The sequence below is a fragment of the Falco peregrinus genome, chromosome 3 (assembly GCF_023634155.1).
Source record: "Falco peregrinus isolate bFalPer1 chromosome 3, bFalPer1.pri, whole genome shotgun sequence".
Taxonomy (NCBI): domain Eukaryota; kingdom Metazoa; phylum Chordata; class Aves; order Falconiformes; family Falconidae; genus Falco; species Falco peregrinus.
The window spans coordinates 51,537,021-51,558,380 of NC_073723.1; the positions used below are offsets into that span (position 1 = coordinate 51,537,021).

The 21,360-nt window shown below is 40.6% G+C and overlaps 1 protein-coding gene and 1 non-coding gene across 4 annotated transcripts in view; both read right to left on the minus strand.

The window, feature by feature from the left end:
• UBE2V2 (ubiquitin conjugating enzyme E2 V2) overlaps window positions 1–9,886 on the minus strand; it is a 29,603-nt gene extending 19,717 nt beyond the window's left edge. For all 3 annotated transcript variants that reach the window (XM_055799075.1, XM_005241411.4, XM_055799077.1), the window contains exon 1: window positions 9,728–9,886. In XM_055799075.1, coding sequence (XP_055655050.1) covers window positions 9,728–9,743 — 16 coding nt within the window. In that variant the 5' untranslated portion in view covers window positions 9,744–9,886. The remainder of the gene's footprint in view (window positions 1–9,727) is intronic.
• Window positions 9,887–14,712: 4,826 nt separating this feature from the next.
• TRNAA-AGC (transfer RNA alanine (anticodon AGC)) lies at window positions 14,713–14,785 on the minus strand. The gene has a single exon. It is a non-coding gene; the product is annotated as a tRNA-Ala (tRNA).
• Between the last annotated feature and the right edge of the window lie 6,575 nt (window positions 14,786–21,360).

Sequence of the window (21,360 nt, forward strand, 5' to 3'; positions counted from 1 at the left end):
TAAGATTACCTGTGGAAAATTTCTAGGAATAGAAGTTCAACAAAAACAGGTCTGACATAATCATGTAAAAATCCATTTCCATTATTTATCCCAAAAGAAACAAAACAAGACAACTAACTATAGGAATTAGTAAGAAAAGAGATGAGTAGCAGTAAATTTTCACAGCTCAAGTAAACAGCTGTACATCAATGAACACATATAGAACAAATTTATTCAATGTGTTCAATGTTTATCATAATTTGGATTATATTATTACTATCATAATAATTATTAATTTGGAGCCAGTTTTGCTATAATCCTAAATGTTAGAAAATTATCATCTTGCATGAATTAAAGAAATTGCCTATACTCAGCAGAGCTTCTAAGAAGTGAATGGGCTATTCTGCTTCTTTTCAGGACTTACGTTTTTACACATATATAACATGATAAATTTGATTATGTAACTGGTTAACTTCTTTTGCCTTTTACAATATTTAAAAATTAAAGAAAAATAAAGCACACGTTGGAAGACTTCACGGAGGTGGTGCAATTCTAGGAAGCACACTGAAGGTAAAGTTTGCATTTCATCAGTTTTGGGTTTTTTTCTTATGAAGACATACCACTTGCTGAGGAACATTTCTTGGCAGGAGCCAAGAAACAGTCATAGCAGTGTGGAAGTTACAAACTTTCATCTTAATACTTACCTTTTAGTTAAAGCTATATACATATAACTAAAGTAATATTCCTTTACAGAATTACATTGGTGGTAATCTCTATTTATTTCACATAAGTGAAATTATACATTTGTTAGTCCAACAGACACAGTTCTGAACTAAAGTTAGGCTGCATGAAAACAACTTTGATAGGGATTTCCTTTATATTTTAATCTAGTCACAGCCATAAACATTCTATATATAGCTTATGAGAAACTATGTTAATACAGCGGAAGCTTCAGTCATTTATTGCAATCTAGCATGCACATTTTGGCAGAGGGAAAAAGGTCCAGAGGGCTGAAGGGGTATTTATATCTTTAGGGTAGGGCACAAAGACTAGTGTTTAAAAAAAAGCAGTAATTTCACTGAAGACGGAACACAGATTTACAGAAGCAGGTATTTTTACTTTTACTTTCAAATTCATTACGCATATTCATAACATGAAGACATTGTCAGTTATGTACCAGCAGTAATACTTGAAAATTATGAATTCTAAATAGAATGACAGTTGCATGTTGACCTGGTTTTTTGGTAGTAGTTCTAGTTGCCCTGTGTTAAAATTTGCGTTCAATACAACTTAAGCTGCTTCATGTCATACTTTTGAGTTCAGCTGCCAAATACAGCACAACAGGTCCTCAAAGGAAAAGAGCTTACTTTATACTTGCATGTTTAGGGGGCAGGCAGACTACCAACTCAGAAAGGAAAGGCCATAAGCACATGTACGGCCCACTACCCATCAGCTCCCACTTTTGAGGCTGAGCCCACCTCAGAAGCACATGGTGCTATCCAGTTCTCTACCTTTCACATACATCCTACCAGGGGCATTCACAAAACAGAGGTGGCCAGCTTCATAAGGAAGGAGAGGTAATAATACCACTTTGCCTTACAAGGCCCCAACCTACATTTAATTCAAAACAAAAAGAAAGAAGTGTACTTAAGACACCAGCAAATCATAATAAAGCTTTTAATATATGAACAATATTAAAGTTTATATAGTTTGAGGGGTGGGAAGTAATTTTTATAGATTTAGGCATTAGTAGTTGGGATGTCATGAACATGCATCTGATTTACTAACACATTAAAATGGCTTAAACCACAAATCTTGATGCAGGAATAAAAGATCTCAGCATAACAAAACTGCAAAAGTGACATCAGTTAATTCAATGTGTTTCAGTTGCTGTTGTTTTCACACTAAGGATGCCAAGACCTCAAATTTGACTCTCCAGCAGAGTGAGCATTCCAAGTGTATAACTTCGTAACTTTAATAAAACCTAGAATTGCAGTTATTTGATTATATTTGTAAATGTGAGACATTACTAACAGAACAAATAGCTCTATTATCAAGGCATCCTCACCTAAGTCCTCCCCTTCCTTTATCCTGCCTCTTGGATAACCAGAAGGAAGTGAACTAATTGCTCCTAGTAATTTTGAGTTCTACCAATTCTGTTCCATAATGCATCAGATTATTTACTGAAGGCAGCCTTTTAGACAGGACTCTTCCTGTGATGGTCAACAGCCTCCAGGATCTGTTTAGTTTTTACTCACTTCTAACCATGCTCATGGCCACTCCTCTCTCACCTCCTTCCCTGCTCCCCACTGTCACCTCTTTTGTCTTACCCTTCTCAGAAAAGCAGCAGAGGGAAATGCAGCTGCCATTAACTATCTGACTCATCAGAGCTGTTCCACCCGTTGACCAGCATCCACGGAGAAGCTCTTTCTCACAAATACAAAACTAGCATGTTTTTCTGATTCTGTGCTATCTCTCATTACCAAAGTTCATGCCTCACTGAAAACCTCCATTCCTCATCTCCTGCAGTCCAACTTCCAAATGACCTCTTCACTCTTCTGATTTTTTATGCAGCAATACCCTAAACATTCTAAAGTTGTATAAGGTACACCAGTAATGAAGTGTAAGAGCCAAAACGTGTATGTCAGTAAGCATTAGCACATAGAGTAGTTAAGACTGGATACATGCACACATAGAATATAGTCCAAATCTGAGAGAGATTCCAATTGGACTAACTTTGCAAGCAAAGATGCAACACTTAGTTTGTTTCACTCTGCCTCTGCATTTTCATGCAAATAAGATCATCTTGAGTACAGCTGCAGGCATGGAATTACTAATTAATGGTCATAAAAATTGCACTAATGAAGAAGCTTGCTCCACTACAGACACAAATGTTGTTAGACTATGGAACAGTGAAGGCATAAGCAAGTTCAGTAAAAAAACCTACCAAACAACCCCAAAAAAATCCACAAAAAAAGCTCCCACAGAACAAGTTTTAAGTAATTAAAATACCTCCACCGAAAAGATCCTCAAAAAATAGTTATCACACCAACACAAAACTATACTATAAACCCACTCACTAAACCACACTGCAGTTCCAAAAGAAAGTTTGTGTAAATTGCTTAAAATTCATTTCAGAAATTTGCACCAATATTAAGGGCATAAATTCACTAGTCTATACTATATCTAAGGGTAATTTCATTGTTACAAACAAGACCATTGCTAACTCAAGAGTTTAGTTATATCAGACACCGCATGTCCAGTTGTGCCTAACCATAAGAAAAACCATACAGGAATTAAACAGTTAAACAGCTCCTCAAATGACATCCAAGCAGTTTTGGTGAAGGGTCGAAATGCACAGGCTGACTTCGGTTTAAAAGTTAACTCCTTATAGGCAACCTTCATATGTGAATGAAACATAAATGAGATATTAAATGGTTCAACTGTCTTCCCATATGCTTTAGTATATGAAATGCTAGATTATGAATTGTGATAATTAGCAAAAAAATGAGAATTTTATTACTATTTCAATTTTGTACAAAACAATTGAGGCAGGAAACCAGTAAAGAGGGTTTAGAAAATATATCCATCATTTCAGAAACCACCAGGAATATTAATTGTGATTTAATAGTCTAAGGAATCAAGATTTTATCAGGCAAATCTTTCCAATTTCTCTTGTCAGAAGCTTAAAAAAATACAAAACACCAAACTTGTCCAGTACAAATTAACCCCACTAGTAAAAACATAAAAGCTATATAAAGCTAAAAAAGCTAAAGTAAAGGTGTAAGCACATAGGCTCAATCTCTGAAAGTTTTATTTTAAACCTGAGATTGTGTTGGCAGAGAGGAAAAAGGATTTCAAATACATAGTTTTTAAGCTATCTTTTAAAGTATGATGACGTAAGATATTTTTTTTTTTCAGATAAAGGGACAGCAATGGGAGACTAGAGGGACCCAGCAGAGGGCAATATCTAGTCATGAAATGGCTTTCACTGGGTCTGCTTTAACAGTAAGAATGTAATGTGTGACCCAGATAACAAGAGTAGCATCAAGGACTTAGTTTAGCAAAGCTGTAAAGCTGTCTAAAACGGGTTATGTCATTGATTAGCAAACAGTTGTTCTAATATTTGCATGAAGGTCCTTTCCAACATGACTCAGCATGCACCCACCCACAGGCCAAAACAGAGATTCTTTATCTATATCAAATAACTAACACGATCCATTGTTATTCTTTCAGTTATACCCATAAGCGTATGTACATCAGCAATTGTACCAATCACCATGTATTTAGTAAAAAGAACTGCCATTAAGTTATTTTCCCACATTATTTTTATGACAGTCATATTTTAGCTTGCTATCCTCTATATGCTGTGGTACTCAAAAGTTCAAATTACTTAATATTTACACAAACATATATTCTACTTCAGTAAGAAGAAAAATCTTAGAAGTTTTTCAAGGAAGAAATTGTAAGTTATATGAATAAAACTGGACGTTTTACTAAGACTGTGTTGGTATCCTGAGTAAAGGACACTCACTATTTTTACATGTATTGGGAAAAATGTTTTTGATTTACTCAAGCAAACTGCAAACACACAACTATCCAGTTACGAATAGTCACAAATGCACGGAAAGGAGGTGATTTTTCTTTGTGCAGTTTAAATGTCTAATGCAACATTTTTTAAAAAAAAAGGAGATACTGAGTCTATCTAGATGTTAGACATCTTTTTTTAAAAAACCTAGTTTAAGCTTCCCATCCTTCTGAAATAAAAGAATTAATTTAGAGCTTAGAATTCTAAGTGTTGAAGGTTCCATTTGTTCCAAAATGCTAACTAGAAATGATTTAGTTACATACTTAAAGCACCACAGATTTTCAAAAAGGCTGTAAAACAGAAGCTCATGTTATTCAGAACCAGTTTGACAGCTTCACAGTCATAGGGTTTTGTACTGATTTTATTCAAAGTAGTATTTGAATTATATCTCATCAGTGTCTTCCAAATGACAAATACAAAGAAAAACACTCTTTCGGGCAGGATAGCATGTAGCAAAACCCTTCTGAGTACAGCTTAAATCAAGACCATTTTGAATGCTTTCCCCACAGCACCTTCTTGTCTCTCCACAATCTGTGCTGAGGCTTTCACAAGCTAATTGAGACAGCAAGGCAACAAAACCTAAGTGACATGAGTAGCTGAAGCTGATCTAGGACTTTTCATAAAGTTTTGGTCAGGATGAAATACAAGCTACAGTCTATGAAAAAACACGTAAGAGCAGGGAGACAGGGGAGGAAAGGTCTGTCAATAAAATGAAGCTGAACACTTTCACAGCACGTACTTAACACTGCCTTTAAGAAAGTTTTCCATAAGGCAAAACACAAACACTTAACAAATATGCATGTACTTCAACTCCACCAACTACTCAAAAGACCTGGAAATCCAGCTCTCTCACGTGAGAAGCCTTCTCGTCCATGCTTAGATTTATGGTCCATCTACCTCCAACTGCTGAAACTGTGTGTGTTTTATCTATATTCAGGCTAAAATTTTCCAAGTATGTACAAAATAGTTTAGATAATGGGCTTATGCTTGATAACATCCTTGAATTTCAAACAAGCTCTTAAAACAAATAGAAGATTACAAAGTAGGCCACTTTTTTATCTCAGAAGGAAGGTGTTTAGCCTGTGTGGCAGAAAGACCTAAGTTGGGGCTTGTATTTAGAGACAGAGTTGTAAAATACCAGCAACAAAGACAGGAAAATGGTACAGGTAAAGCTCGGAGAAGAAACAAGAGTATCCTGCCTATTGCAAAGAACTGATGGTCTATAGGTAGTTTAAAAGTCATTTAGAAGCCAGATTGTTCTCAACCCAGCTGAAGCACATCTAAATTATTTGTGGTTTGCCAAGATGTTTTTAAGCAGGCAGAACAATCACAGTAGCAATTCCTTGTGCACAGGACAGGATGGAAAAATGCCCCACACAGAGTGCTTGCTGCCTCACAGAATACAGTATTTTACTTCTTTTGTTTTGTCTGATTACTTGCAGCTTCAAGAAGCCTGTGCTTACAGAGCTAACTTTATAAATACACGGAACAAACTTGAAGGAGTGTAAAATCCTAACAGCTTTTAAACTGACTTATTGGACAGGTTCTGGATAAGTGAACAATGTGACAGAAGCATAATAGAGAAAAGGGGAGAAGTAATACAGTCCTGAAGGTAAACTATACTAGATAAAAAACAGACAATTTTCCTCCACATGTTAAAAAAAAAAACAAACCAACCACCTCACAAGTGAGGAAACAGGCATCCAACAGGTCAGAGGTGAAGAGAAGCCTACCTGTGCAGTTTAACACACAAGTTTTCTAGATACAAACCTTAAGTTATACCAACTCCTATATGGAAAAAACAGTCTTTAAAACATTACTTATACATTCTACTTATGAATAAATTCCTTTATTACTCCTCTGAATGGCTCTTAATATCTAGGAGTTTCCACACAGGTTATGGTGATCCATCAATCCCTATCCCACTAAGCACAGAACAGACAGACATCAGCTTGATTTGGAATGGAGAAGAGTTGCTAAGGATTTAGGGGCAAGTATTACAAAACCTTATCTCACATTACAGAATCTTTTTGAATGGAGGATTTGGGGTGGGGGGGTGGGGGGAGCTTTCAAACCAAACAAGAAGAAAAACCCCAATCCCCAGGAAAAATACAGTTAGTCCTTGCTTCGTAACTCAGGGAGTTAGGCTGAACACACTCAAGACCATTTCTAGCCCCTCATTTTTAATATCAGCCTCTTTACAGCTGCATTCATGCACACTCAGAACCGCTTTTACCACCACTAAATGTTTGCAAACAGAAGTGAAAATCAAAGTTAAGAAAACAAGGCACTGACATAGAGCACTGTGCCATTTCTATTCAAAGAATGAATCCTATATAAATTCAAAGGAAAAGATCTTTTTCATGGGCAACGAAAGTCACACGAAGAAGCCAATTCACCCTTAGAGAACAGAATAGCTGGAAACGAGAAGTATGGATTTTACAGAAAAAAAATACTTGTTTGGGATCTAACTGCACTCCTTTAAAGACAGTAAAAGCACTTTCAAAAAAGGTTGCTTGTGACTACAAGCTGACTGTAGGTCAGTTGATTTCCACCCCCACCCCCCCTCAAGTACACAGTTTCAGCAAACGGAGGGGAGTTTGCCTTAATTTAGCCCTATTCACCCTCCCCTAAGCTCTTGAAGCCCTCAGTTGACAGGGAAGGAGATAAAAGCTTTAGCAGCCCATAGTTAGAGGAAAGTATTAGACACTGCTGCCTTAATTCTCATCTTTTCACACATAAGTTCTAACTGCTTAGTGACACGATCACTGAATTTTAGAAGACATTAGTATTTTAGATAGGTATATCTATATCCTATACACATACGGTAATTTTAAGTAAAACCCAAATTATGGAAATGCAGAAATTAACTTCTGAATTAACTCCTTTTAATGATGTTACTGATCTGTCTCTCAAGTTACACAAGAGATTTAAAATGGCATGCTTTGGTAAAATTTCTTTTAACCTGAAACTATGCTTAATTACATCTTCTGCTCTGTATTCTCAAAAGAGATTAACACAATGAATCTCCAGGTAACCAATATAAAAATCAGCTAATTATATCAAAAATAGCTGTTTCTCTTCTTTAAAAAAATTTACTTGTTTCTCCCCAGAGCTCCAGCAGTAGCTACACAAACAACCTAGGTCCAGCTTCAAGCAGATGGAGTTGCAATATTGGAAGATGAATCAAACTGCAGCTTACAAATGTCCCATTTCCAGGACATACATATTTACATGTAAAATTAGACAATATAGGAGATTTTAGAAAGCAGGTAAGATACTTATTCAACAATAATACAACACTGACATACACAGTTTCTTTAGCACACATTAAAAAACAGCTACTTTCAAACTAAATTATTTGTTGTTAAAGGCACATATTTTTTTACATGATTTTTCAAAGAACTAGTGAGCCCAGGAAAGGAATTTCTGGGATGAAACTGAGACAGTTGACCTTAGTAAAAGTTTTGCTGTTGACTTCCTCAGGGCTAGCATTTCATTCCTGGCCTTCATGTAACCAAAACATTCTTTTTTTCTGAAATAAACAAGGATCAAGTTGAACTATAGCAAGAGCAGATTACATTCATAGAGCTAGGTAGAGTTAAATGTTATGTCTATAGCAAATCATTCCCTTCCCTCCTCCACAAAATACTGTAACACAGCTTCCTGGCAAGAGCAGTTCTTCTTGGCGAAGTCTTAAAAATCTGAATTCCTGCATACTATGTGGAAAGAACAAACCAAACAGACACATAAACACACACGTCTGTGCATATAGCCATAAAAAGCCATCAGTACTTTCTCCACATGAGAAACTTCAGTTTCTCCAACATATCCATTCTAGTTCAGTTTATCATAGGCAATAACGTATCTTTCTGGACTGCTCTTTCAGAGTTGCAAGAGCTGCTCTATGCCCCAAAGTTTGTTGTAACCTTACCAAATTCCACTCTCTAAATCCCACACCCCCAAAGTTATGTTACCAAGTGCAGAGGACTCTCCCACCCCAAAAAAATCTGCCCAAGTTCTCCTTACAGAATCAGCAGTAAGGTACCACAATCAGCTTCAATACAAAGAAGTTTCTTCTGTTTTGCTATAATCTCAATCCCTCCATGATCCAGTGGATTGGGAGCAGAAATAAATCAGTGGTCCACATTCAGCCTAGACTGACCACTGAGGTAATTTCATTCCTCTGTGCTGAACTCTGTCAATCCCACTTACAAAGTTTCAGGGGTAAAAGAAGGGGAAAAAAGGCCCTGAAGACTTCAGCTTTTTGTATGGGGAAAGGTCTTTTTATATTTCAAGCCCCTCATGAAACTGAGGCAGTATAATTGTGCTTCTTAAACTTCTGCATTTAGTACCTGAAGCAATATTCTTGTCCCTTTCTTTGCCACCACCTTCAACAATATTCTGCCATGCAAATGCTCAACACGGGCTTTACTGGTTACTGATATGGGAATCCTGGTACGACTTACAGCTCTTTGCCTTTCCGTTTACCTATAAGAGAGACCCTTTGGCTCCAATGACTGTCTAGCAAGACACAGCAAGATGCTTCATCGCTCTTCCCCACCATGCTGCAGTAACCACCAAACTGAAGTACCTTTGCTCCAAAACACAACACAGGCCCGACTCCTTTTCCCCTGCATCAACATGGGAAATAGCCAATCTTTATTTTAGACACTGCTGCCCCACAACTCGTATACTTACCAGATGGTACACTGGCACAAATCTTTGGTACAAATCTTTTTCCTCCATCACTTTTACCAGGCTAGCAACATCTCCTCCCTTCCCTGTATGCACACGCATCGACTCAATCCTGCCTCTCAGCAGACAGTCTTCTCTTCCAGCACCCCACCACTTTCATTACAGAACCAGAGCCCTTTCTCTCACCATTCACCCCTCGGGCCAGGCTCTCACTGGGCTGTCGCTGCCCTACAGACGGGAGGGCCCGCGTCTAGAGCGCACCCTGGCCCGGCTCCCCCGCAGCTCCCCTTCTGCCCCTGTCAGAAGATAACTCCTACCCGCTCCGGTCGCTTCCCTCAGAGGCAGCTCGCCCCCCACCCCCCGAGAAAGGAGACCCCCCCCGGCCCTTGCCGGGCCACCTCCCGAGCACGAGCCCAACGCTCCGCTCTCCCGCCCCAGGCCCACCGGGCCCCCCTCACAGACCTGTGGATCCAGCCATCTTGTCCAAACCCCCCCGCACCGGTCCGGGCCTGCACGCGACGCGCGTCACTTCCGCTTGACGTACCCCGTCACTTCCCACAGGGCAACCGCAGCCCCGGAGCGCGGAAGCGCGCGCGGGAAAGGGACGGGGCGGGAGAGCGCACGAGCGTCGGGGGCGGGACCAAGGCGAGGGGGCGGAGCTAGAGAGGCCGATGGGGCGGGCCCAACCGCCAGCCTCCTGCGCGGCCGCCCAGCGGCGCTGTCCCGCCAAGCCTTGGGCCCCCGAGCCGCCCCGCGGCGGTCTGGGCGCTCCAGTGTCACCGTGTAAGGCAGCCGGGCTTAGCTTTGCAACTGCGTGGTCTGTGTCAGTGCAGTCACCACGGCGAGATCGCTGAACAGCCCTGGCTGTGTCGTTTTATGCCAAGAGGGAAAGAGTCGTTTACAACTTAGGGTCGCTGACGAGACCCCCGTGTAGGTAGCTAGTGAAACAAACCTGGATCCTCCTGGGACTCTCCATACAAGGGAAGCAAATTAAGCTTGAGTGATCGGTCAGCTGTGACTATAGGGTCGACTATTGTTTGAGACCCCTTAGAAGACTGTGATACCTGCAAGGAGCATGCGCGACGCTTCATTAACATAGTACCGCCTAGTAAATGAATATGTATGATTTTCCGGGAAACGTAACGCGGAAACATACGTGTGGACTATATCATTTCGGTTGAACGAAACCTACGGCATGCGCGTTAGGTGGGGCGATCCCACGCGCATCCAGCGCTGCAGTAAAGGAACGCCTGCTTCTTAATGCTACACTGCCATTAAGGAGTTTTCTTATTTCCGATTTCGGTGGCTCCCGGGAGTCAACGCCGAGCTTCCCCCCCCCTACCCGGGAACCATCCCTGCAGGCCGGCACCGCGCCCGGGTCTCGCCGGCAGCTGCCAACCGGCACCTCCCGTGCGGGAAGCGGCGGGCCGGGCCCGTGGGGGCAGCGGGCGCCCGGGGCAGCTGGCGGGCGCCTGGCACAGAGCCAGCGCCGGCAGCCACCGAGTGGGAGCAGCCGCCGCAGGCTCCGTGACGTTGCAGCGAGGACTCAGCCTGAGCACTGGGCTGCCGCTAGCAGCAGCTTCTCACAGAAACGACTGTCCCCCACACACCTCACTAACGAGCGACGACACCCGTAGGCTGTTCTTAACATCGTATTTTATGAATAGACTTCATTATTTGCTTTACAGTTTATAAAAAGAGAGCCTTAAAATCATTTGCAGATTCTTCTGGTAGGGATCGACAAGCAAGGTTGCAAAATATTTTTCCCTCCGGCTAACCTGAAACACCTCCACCAACCAGGAGTCACTACCACCCTTGCACAAACAAGTCTGCCTCCCTTCATTTTTCCTTTGTTAGTTTCTTACGGATCAAATGGCGTGGTTGCTGTCTGTGCGTACATAAAAATGAAAAATCTACTATAGCTTTTAACTCTGCCATCGATTTCCATTTCCCTTTATAAAGTTACTGGCTTTGACTAGATTTCTGTAACAAATAAAACAGGAGTTTCAATATTTACACCAACAGAATTAGAAGTAAGCTTTCCAAGTATTTAGTGAAACTGTTTCTGAAGCTGCATTTTAATGCTCTGTGGAGCTTTCTGCTGTCACAAGCTGACTGCAGGGATTCCCTTCTGTGGCCTATTTCAGTCTTTCTTTTAGTGAAAACAGTTGGGATACCGACAAGAAAGTCACAATATTTGAAGATTTTTCTCTGCTACTATAACATAACTGTAGAAAATATTGTGGACTTGAACAGAAAAAGAAAAGCTGTGAGTTGTCCCTTTTTTCCTATTCTTTGTGATTATCAAGAGCAAGTGCAAAAGGGGTATCAGAGACTGCTACACAAGCCTGGTGTAATTACCACCACAGTGGTAATCCTGAATGTAGTCAGGAGAAGCAAAATATATTTATTTCCCCAGCTGGTGCTTATACTTGCAGTAACACTAGAACCTGCCTGTCTCCAAGGCCAGAAAGGGGCACTACAGCCACCCAGTGCCCAGGTCCTCATTTCTTCAAGATTCATCCTTCTTTTTTGGATGATCCTATGCTAACAATGAATAATAAACCTGCATATCTTCTGAGACACGACAAAAATGTAGTTGTGGGCTTACCAAACAAAAGCCAACTTGCATTCCTTGAGTCTGTGAAAGCACACAGCAGACTCCACAGTCCATCCATGCCTACACTCATCTACCGAGTGTAGAACTTGCTTATGTTTAGCAGGAACAAGTTATTTCAATAGTAACTGCAACCACAGGAAATAAAGACAAAACAGGGGCCAAAAGGTAAAAAAAGTATCAGGTCACCGGCCTAGGTGAGGAACCCCCTGTGCTGAACAGCTATTTTCTTTCGCTCTTCTGCTGCTACTTTATTTATATGTTTTTTTTTATTATTATATTTTTATTATGTTTATTTAAATTTTTATTTTATTTTATATGTTATTATATATAATATATAAAAATAATAATATAAAAATATACAAATATTTTTAATTTAATATAAATTATAAAACTATAAAAATATACAATATTTAATTAATAATAAAATATTATTAATTTTTATTTATCATATTATTATTTATATTATTTATTATTATATATATGGCACTTTACTTGAGGCGGTGGTGGTGGTTTACAACACTGGACTTGAGAGGAAAAATACATGACAACTAGAAGCTGAACACATTCAAAGGTGCAATTTCCTTCTCTTCCAAACAGTCGAGTGCTTACACCCAGTAACGAAGTCACCTCTCACTCTCTTCAAGAGTTCTTTCTCCTTTGACCAAGTAAATATAACTTGGTCAAAATAGGGTAATGGTAATCACTACAGCAAAAGCCTTTTACAAACTTCGTTGTAAAATATCATATAGCACCCCTTATAAGAAAGCTTAGAAATGAAGTGTGCTTAGCTTAGAAAACCAATGTACTACAATCTTTATTTAAAAGGAGCATTTCACGGAACTGAGGTTTTTGAGTGCAGGTTCTACAAATGGTCTCTTGCTGTAAAACACTGCCTGACTCTGAAGTTGCCAGATGATGGTCCCCGAACTCCACCCCCACCCAGAAAGATTTTCTAAGTAATACTTGGAACAAAGTATTGATACAAGTAAGGAGAAATTATTCCCCTTTCTCAGAACACAACAAACACAGAGGATAACAGTATCTTCCAGCAAGTTTAGTACAAACAAATGCTTTTTCACAGAATGAGTAACTAACTTGTATAACTCATTGAAGCACAATATTACAGAGGACATAGTCTGTGTGAATGGCAATAGCAACAAAAATCAATCAAAGCTTCAAATCAATCAAATTCCCACATAGTTCTTTACAAAGAGTGTCTCTATGCAACTTATGACTCAGAAAGTGCAGACAGAATCAGAGTAGTCACTCCTTTGACACAAGGCTCTGGAAGCTGTATAGACATCATCAGGTAATTTCCTCCCACAGGTAGTGCTTTTGGGGTCTAGGACCCTTGCTCCTCTCAATCCAGTAAATTCTACACAAGATAGTTTAACCTAAAAAGTAAGGACATAAAACCATCACATGGAATGAGAAAAAGCTTTTCCTTCTATTCATATCATGGTGCGTTTACAAGCCCCAAGAGACAGACGAGCTCCACTGTAGGAAGCTGGGCATAAATGTAACAGTCATTAGTCTAGACAGCTTACAGCCAGAAGCCATAGCTCAGAGGGTCATTGCAGAGTGCCTCTGTACACAGCCCCACTGAATTCTCTCATTTCATCAGTGCACAACTTGCATCTGATTAGCTGACAAAGAGCAACATTACTCATCCTCTTTGAAGGACAGAAAATGTCAGGTATTGAGCAATAATAGAAACATAGAAGCAATAATAATTCACATTGAAAACTACGGTAAGAGTCTCATTCCAAGCAAATGGATATGTAAATCTTTACCTAAGCCCAGAGAGAACTGAGGACCATAACATTTTTCTCTCCAATAGGCTTCATTTCAACAAGCATCTAGCAGTCAAAGTCTCAGTAACTCTTTTCTCTCCAATATGTGGTGAATACAAAAGAAATAAGCAAATTCAGTTTCTATCCCATCCATCCAGAGGTTAATATCTTTCTTGTCATGGCATGGCAGATTCTCCAAGCTCCCCTACTTTCTCCACAGGTGCAATCTGCACACCTATGCAGCACAGTATCTCCTCCTTCCTTAACCTGAAACCCAATTCACAGGTTTTGTTTCCCGATTTCTGTTTCATATGGGTACACCCAAGATCCTGATTGCATGAATTCACTGTATTTATAGGAAGTACACCGTACTTGTTTCCTCATGCTGCCTCAACCTGGAAGTACAAGCAAATACCTGAGTGAGCAAGCAAGAAAATCAAATTAGAATTTTTAAAAAATCTCATAAGACTTAAAATGCGCAAGCACAGATTTACATAGAAGAGGAAACTTCCATGACATTTCACAGATGCGAAAACTTATGAGCAAAGGACACAACCTTGCTACCAGAAGTAGCAGTTATATTCTAGCCCACTGTTTCTAATAAATAGCCTAAACAACCAAAATATAACAAAAATAACAAACATTACAGCAGAAATACAAAATTTTGTTCATTGTACACCAAACTATAATATCAAACATAAATTTAACTAATGAATCAAACCATAAACCAAAGATTTAAGGGCATATTTCCAAAATCCATCACTTATTTTTCTCTATAATTTGTTCATCTCATTTATTATTGTATTAAAATGCTAGTAAGTTTTGTTACGTCATGCAAAGATGGTATTTTTTTCTCCCTGTATGCAAAAGATCAAACATGATTTGGAAAAAAAATTGAAATATTTAATACCTTAACATTTTTAGAATACAATTATTTAAGGTTTCTTTACCCCATCATACAAGACAAATCAAGAGTAAATATTTTTAAAAGCTGCTGGTTATTTTATAAATAGTTAAATGCTGAAAATATACACTGGAGAATGCGGGCATCGATCCCGCTACCTCTCGCATGCTAAGCGAGCGCTCTACCATTTGAGCTAATTCCCCACCTGAAAAAAATGCTTTGAAACTTATAGTTATACATGCTACACTTATTGAGAATTATAACGCAATTATGTGTGTTGATATTGTCTCTTGCTGAGTCATTCTTGCTACTTGCCAACAACTGACTGCAACTCACAGCTGGAATCATGCGATACATCTTTTATCACATACACTACCAGAATAATCTTATTCGTCTCTTTTATAACACAAGTCTTTGTTGTTTAGCTGTTTTCATACAAGAGGCTCTCCAAAAGACCGAGTCATTTACATGAAACTGGATTTGTTATTGAAAAAAGCCCCAACTTTTATGGAACAACTGTTCCAAACTCAAGAAGGAAACCCATGTTCTTTCTGATTTTCAAGGCATACACACAAAAAAACTGCTTTGGGAAATGTTTAATGAGAGGAAAATACTATGTTCTTCATTGAAACAGTTTTCTAATCAAATCTTATATATATATATGCGTGTGTATATAGATATACACACACACATCCTTTTGGAAGGTATCTGGGGTGACAGTCAAGTGAAATTAAAACATATCTGTAGTTTCCTTATTTAGTACCTTATTTTTCTGATTTATTACCTCACCAAATGCACTTCCCAGTAATTAATAATTACTTTTAACAGCCTTAAAATACTGACTTTCTGAAAAATGAACACATCCAGGCATGACAAATGCTTGCATGACTTGACACAGAGCATAAAGCCTATATCGTAGACAGGGAACATAATGATGCATGGTAACAGACCTTTCACATTTTAATTTTCATCTTTACTTGCCGACGGCAAGTAATTAACTCAAAACGTAGATCTAGAGAGAGAGTTATCTATTACTACTGCTAGCTCAATTGATACACTTGGTAAAAGCTTTCGATTGCACAAGTCCTCCTTCCCACCCACCCTAACCACTAGCCCCACCGGCGCCCCGGCCCGCCCCTGCCCGCCACACCGGGTACGCACCGCTACGGGAGCAGCGCTGGCACAAGCGCTCGCCCCGGCAAGCGGCGCTGACCCCGCGGCAGCAGAGCCCCCGCCGCGCCGCCAGGGGGCAGCCAGGGGAGGCCGGCCAGCTCCGCTCCCCGCCGGTCCGGGCGGGCCCCCGCCCCGCTACGGCCCCCCGCCCGCCGCCGGGCCTCGGGCATCCCTCCTGCGGCTGTGCCCCCTCACGGACCTGCCCCACGGCCTCGTCGTCTGCCGCTCTACGCCTGCATTTGCTTCTCTGGTCCCTCAGAACGACCCTCCCGTTCCACAAACTCTCGCCCTCGGTATTCCCGACTCCCCCTGCCACCCGCCCCCCAGCCTCTTCCATCCCTTCCCCCCCCCAGCTCCGGCTGCTGCTCCCTTCCCCGAACCCAGCACACAACCCGAAGCACAGGTGAAAGGGGGGGGGTGACCAAGGAGTCCGGAGAGGGGCCGGAGAGCTCTCAGCACAGCCTCAAACTGGAGCTGCTGGAGTTTGCACGTGCATGCAGTTCATCAACCCAGGTTTTTCAAGCTCAACCAAACCCAGGCTGAGTTCCAGTTTACATCTTCCCCCTACTTACTACTATAACAACAGAAGTCTCTCCAGCATCTCCTGGAAACATAAGCTTGCTACCGTGTATAGTGATGCAGCCAGCAAGAGGAGCAGGGACTATGCTTCTCTAAACTCCTCCCACCCCTACAAACTCTGCCTGATCAGACCCAGCAGCACGCACTTACCCTTCTCCGTAAGCTCCATGTACTCTTGCACATACAACCAAATTACATAGCTCATAGTCTACCACATGGTGACATTCTGACTGCTGCTTAAACATCTTCATTTACAGGTTAGATTGCTCTTGTGGTGTGCCAGCACTACAGTGGACAACGACTCTGCTAGAAGTTAGGCCCCATTCCTCACTCCACAGCAGAACAGGAGGTGTTACTCACCCATCAAGTCTAAGTCAGGCTAAGAGGAAATACTCAAACCAGAGTGTGAGTGGAGGCATTGCCACCTGAACCGGTTTCTAACTGGCCTGGCATGTTTTCACATCATCTTACTGGCTTCTGGTGACGCTCAGTCTGCTGGTTGATGCACATTAGCCCTAACACGTGACGGATGGCTTGGAGCTACTCTGCATGCACATTTGTTTGTTCCTGGAGCTGGATTCTTTGGCAGGTGACAACACATAGCAGGAATAACTGCAAGTAACCCACTGTGTTTCCTCTGTGTGGCCGTATTCACTCAGTGCTTGACAAGCTTCAGCACTGATGCGCTACAGGTTTCTTGATGGTGCCAGCCACAAGAAAAATAGGAAGGAGAAGAAAGAAAAATGGTGCGCATAAGAAAAACATAGTTGTCAGCTCTAAGAGCATGAATGGTAGAAGTGAGAGTAGTAATTTGAAATAAAGCTGCTGTGGATTTATGGGCATCTGTAAGTTTAAGCTACGTTAGATGCTTCTTTTTTTTTTCATTAAAGCTAGTCCTGCCAGAGTTCAAACCAAGACTTTTTTGACAAGAAATGAACAACTGTGTATAGGGGTTTTTATATCTGTAGAATGTTTTAAAGGTTAAAACCAGCATGAAATTGATGTCTTTGTATCACCTGAGATGTAAGGTGGTATCTTTGACATATAAATAATTAAATTTTCTATGGCAGCTGCTAGAACATGCACAGACACTTCAGCAGGTTTTCTGTGTTGAAAACGGCAGGTGGAAAACATTACAGTTTTCTGTGTCTCAAAACCTCCTTGTCCTTTCTGAAAGTTTTGATCTAAAACAATTGATCAACTACTGGTAATAAAACTTAAGGAGACCCTTGGAAGGCATCATCAACTGCACATAACCATCAAATCAGACTTGCATGAAAAAAATCAACCCAGAAGTGAAGTCTTTGGGTGGTTATGAGGAAAGATACAAAAGCCACAACCCTATTTCTCACTTGGGGAAGCCTTCTTATCACAAGCATTTCATTTGTAATAGATACTGTTGATACAAAATCCATCTGAAGTAACTTTTTTTCCATGTGATCTCATTTATGCAGAATCAACCACCTTTGGACTCTGATCTGGGCCTGATAGCACCTGCTTACTTGATCATCTATAGGAATTTAAGAGTGAGGTAGCTAACCAACTAACTATTCCATAGCAAAGGACAATTATTTTTAGCAGTGATAACAAAGAGCGTATTTAGACCAGGCATTCCTGAATAACTTCATGGTTGGGTATTGTTATTCTAAAATAAAAGGGATTTAAAAAAAACCCTACACTTTTAGTTTTTATCTTCAGAAAAGATAAAGCTTTCCTCACAGAAAGGTGTTTAGAGATAGCTACTATCAATTCAAGTGCTGCTATAATCTAAAAACGACTGGTAAACAATTCAAAGTCTTAACTGATTTTATTTCAGGTTGTCTATTGCATTAGTATTTTTTTCATAACCTTTTATTGATTTGAGAAGTGTTGAAGTAGCTTTAATTTTACTAACGACATTTAGCAAAGGGAGCACTCATGAGCTACAGAAATGCTTTTACCATCAGAAAAGTATCTCAGCTCTTGCTGAAAGAAATTCTTGAATGCCCGTTTTTCCTTAAGTTGTGGTTTGGTTTTTTTTTTTAGGAAAAAGATCTAGCAATATGCAAAGGTTATAAATGTACAGTAGATGTGTTATTGTCAAGACTTCACAGACCCTAAGGAGCTGAGGAATAAAGGCGCATGCTGGAGCGGCTTAGCTTACACGATTTCACCAAGCCTGCTAGCAGGAAAAATCAAAGGTGGTTTTCCCATCTTGTAATAAAACCTGCCAGCAGTTAACCTGATGTTTTGTGTCAAAGGTTCAGAGGCTAAGATTTTTTTTGTAAGACAAGAGAAGCTTGTACAGTTGCAAATGAGCCTGAAGTTCTGTAGTCTCTTTAAGGAAAAAAAAAATAATATGGAGTGACAGAGAAATATACATATCCAAGATATTTAAAGGTCATACCCTCAAGTGCTAGAAACTACCAGGAATTTGGTTGTAAGATAAGAATTCTGTTCTCCTTAAACACAGATCAATATATGTATTTTTAAATTTTCTTCCAACCACCACCCTCAAAGCAAAGCCTAAAAAGACACAAGAGCATAAACCCAATTATGAATTTACATTCTGAAAAAACACCAAGGTTCATTTAAAGGCATACGCACTCAGCTGTTACGCACATAGCTTACAGCCATCACGTGGGGAAATCTAGGACAACACCAGCTTTTCCCAATACCACCTTCTCCCCTCGATGATACGGAAGACAAGGCTGGCACCGGGCAGCTCCGCAGGGCACACCCAAGGTGGCCGCCCGGCTCACCGCACGGGCCAGGCTTTGCTTCTGAAGACTGACCCGCCATCCCAGCCACAGCTTCAAGGACTAGGAGACCCAGCTACAGCACTTCCCTGTTCATCCCACGACAAGTCTTCCAGCGCAACCTGTCCGCCGCGCCATCTGTACCTGAAGGAAAAAAGCGGGGCGAGCGGCCGCGGGCGGGTGGCAGGGCGGGAACCTGAGGGGCGGCGGCGCCGTGTGGGGTTTGTCAGGGCTGAGACCGTCAAAAGACGAAGTCGGCGGTGGAGGTTTGGTTGCGGCATTTTACTCAGGGGTTTATCGAGTCGTTGCGGTTGGCTTTACTGGGCCTCGCGAAATCTGGTTTTACAGGCGCGGGGGTGCTTGCTTGAAGGAGGAGATGCAGGGAGTGGTGCTACTGCTCGTCAGGGGAGCGAGTGACTTTGTAGGTTTTTCTGGGGCATGTCCTACTGCTGTGCTGTGCTGCCAGGACTCAGGCGCCAGCTCTGCTTCAATCACTCTCAACATGTGCCACAACACCAATTCTACATTGTATTAGTAAAAATATCATAAATTATGTTTTCTTTCACTTCTGATACGGTTCAGCCAAGAGTTCGCTCAGGGTGTACTGTTAAGCCCAAGAGAAAAGTGGAAGAATTGAATCAGAGGATAAAATGGGCTGAAGAACTTGCTGAAGTGGGTGCTGATTTAAACTTAGTGTGGTTTTAATCCAGCTTGGTTGTGACGTTTTTGTGCCATACCTGTGTTCAGAGTACACTGTAAGCAGGTGGCTTTATCAGTGAACACATCTCTTCTAGTGGCACATCTGTTCTAGTTCTAAAATGACTGTACAGTATGGTGGTGTATAAGTACGGAAAAACCCACAACTCCTGAATTTTCGTATGGACCTAAGCAATCAGATGCTAAACATACACTGAACTTTAGTGAGTTCTGTGTACCTTAAGCCGCTGGTCCTTGAACACTGCATCCAAGTATATTTTTCAGATCATTCTATATAACCAATTCCTTGGGGCTTTTTACTGGTTGTTTTGTTTGTTTGTTTGCATGAGGTTATTGTTCTTAAAGCTGCTTTTATTATTCTGGAGAAATTCTCATTTAGTGAGTGGATAGCTTTAGTAAATCCACAGGATACAGGAATCTTAATCTTCTTAAATCTTCTAAATTAGGAAAATCTTCATCACTTTCCTCCCTGTTAACTTTTGCACCAAAAGTGAAAGACAGATAAAAATCCAAAAGATAAAGAAATTGTCCTGTGTTTTGTGGAAATCCATGGCTCAGAAGAGCCACTAAAGCAACATGAGGAGCGTACTGTATGTGCTGTTAAGGGATAGCTGATTAGCCAAATGTAACCAGCACACATTGTCTCCTTTGCGGAATTGTAGGGGATGTAGAGAAAATTGGAATTGTTACAGTGGTGATTTAGAAGAAAGGTTGCAGATCCATTGGAATTCAGGTGTAGTCAATCTTACAGCTTCTGTAACAACTTATTATTATTATTAAACTGTTTGGAAGGAGTAGCTGAAGCTGGATAGTATGTAAAATTAATAATACATTTTTTCTGTACTGTCATCTTAGTTCAAGGAGGGCATTGTACATGAGTCCTATGATGTTGAAACTTTTTTGAAACCCCCGTTAGGTTTGTAGAGATGTCAGGTGTTCCAGAAAAATGGAAGTAATTTGTGACGTGTAAGTTGAGTCTAGCCATTTTCCTAGAAGAGAAACCTAAATGCATAATCATATTAATATATGACTTACTATTTCCCCATCTGAAAACAGAATAAAATCTTTGTGAATATGCAATCCTTATGATAATTTGGATGGAAAATTAAAACTCATGGGTGCTTTTAAAGAAAGGGAACGGTAACTCAGATGTCTTGCTCAGTACTTCAACTTCCCTCTGAAGTCTGAGACGTTACAATTTGAAATCATAATGGTGATTTTGTGTGGTCCAGAGGGAGATCACAGAGAGTAGCATGAAATGCTAGATTGATCTCACTCTGAGTTGATCTCCGAGCTCACTGTCTCAGTGCACAGAGAGCATGACATTAACTTAAATGCCAATCTGGTAAATACTCACAAAGAATGTTGTGATTTGTAGTTCTCACAAAAGCAGCATATTTAATATGAATTATTTGGGCTCTTGCAAATTGCTGTTGTGGCTGCTGATGAAGAGGTTATGCAGGATGCCTGGCTAAGCTGTTTCTAACATTGATTCTTTGATCAATGTTACAGAATTTTATACCAGTATATCACATCCCGGATGGACTGCACTGATTTTCCTCAAACAAGGT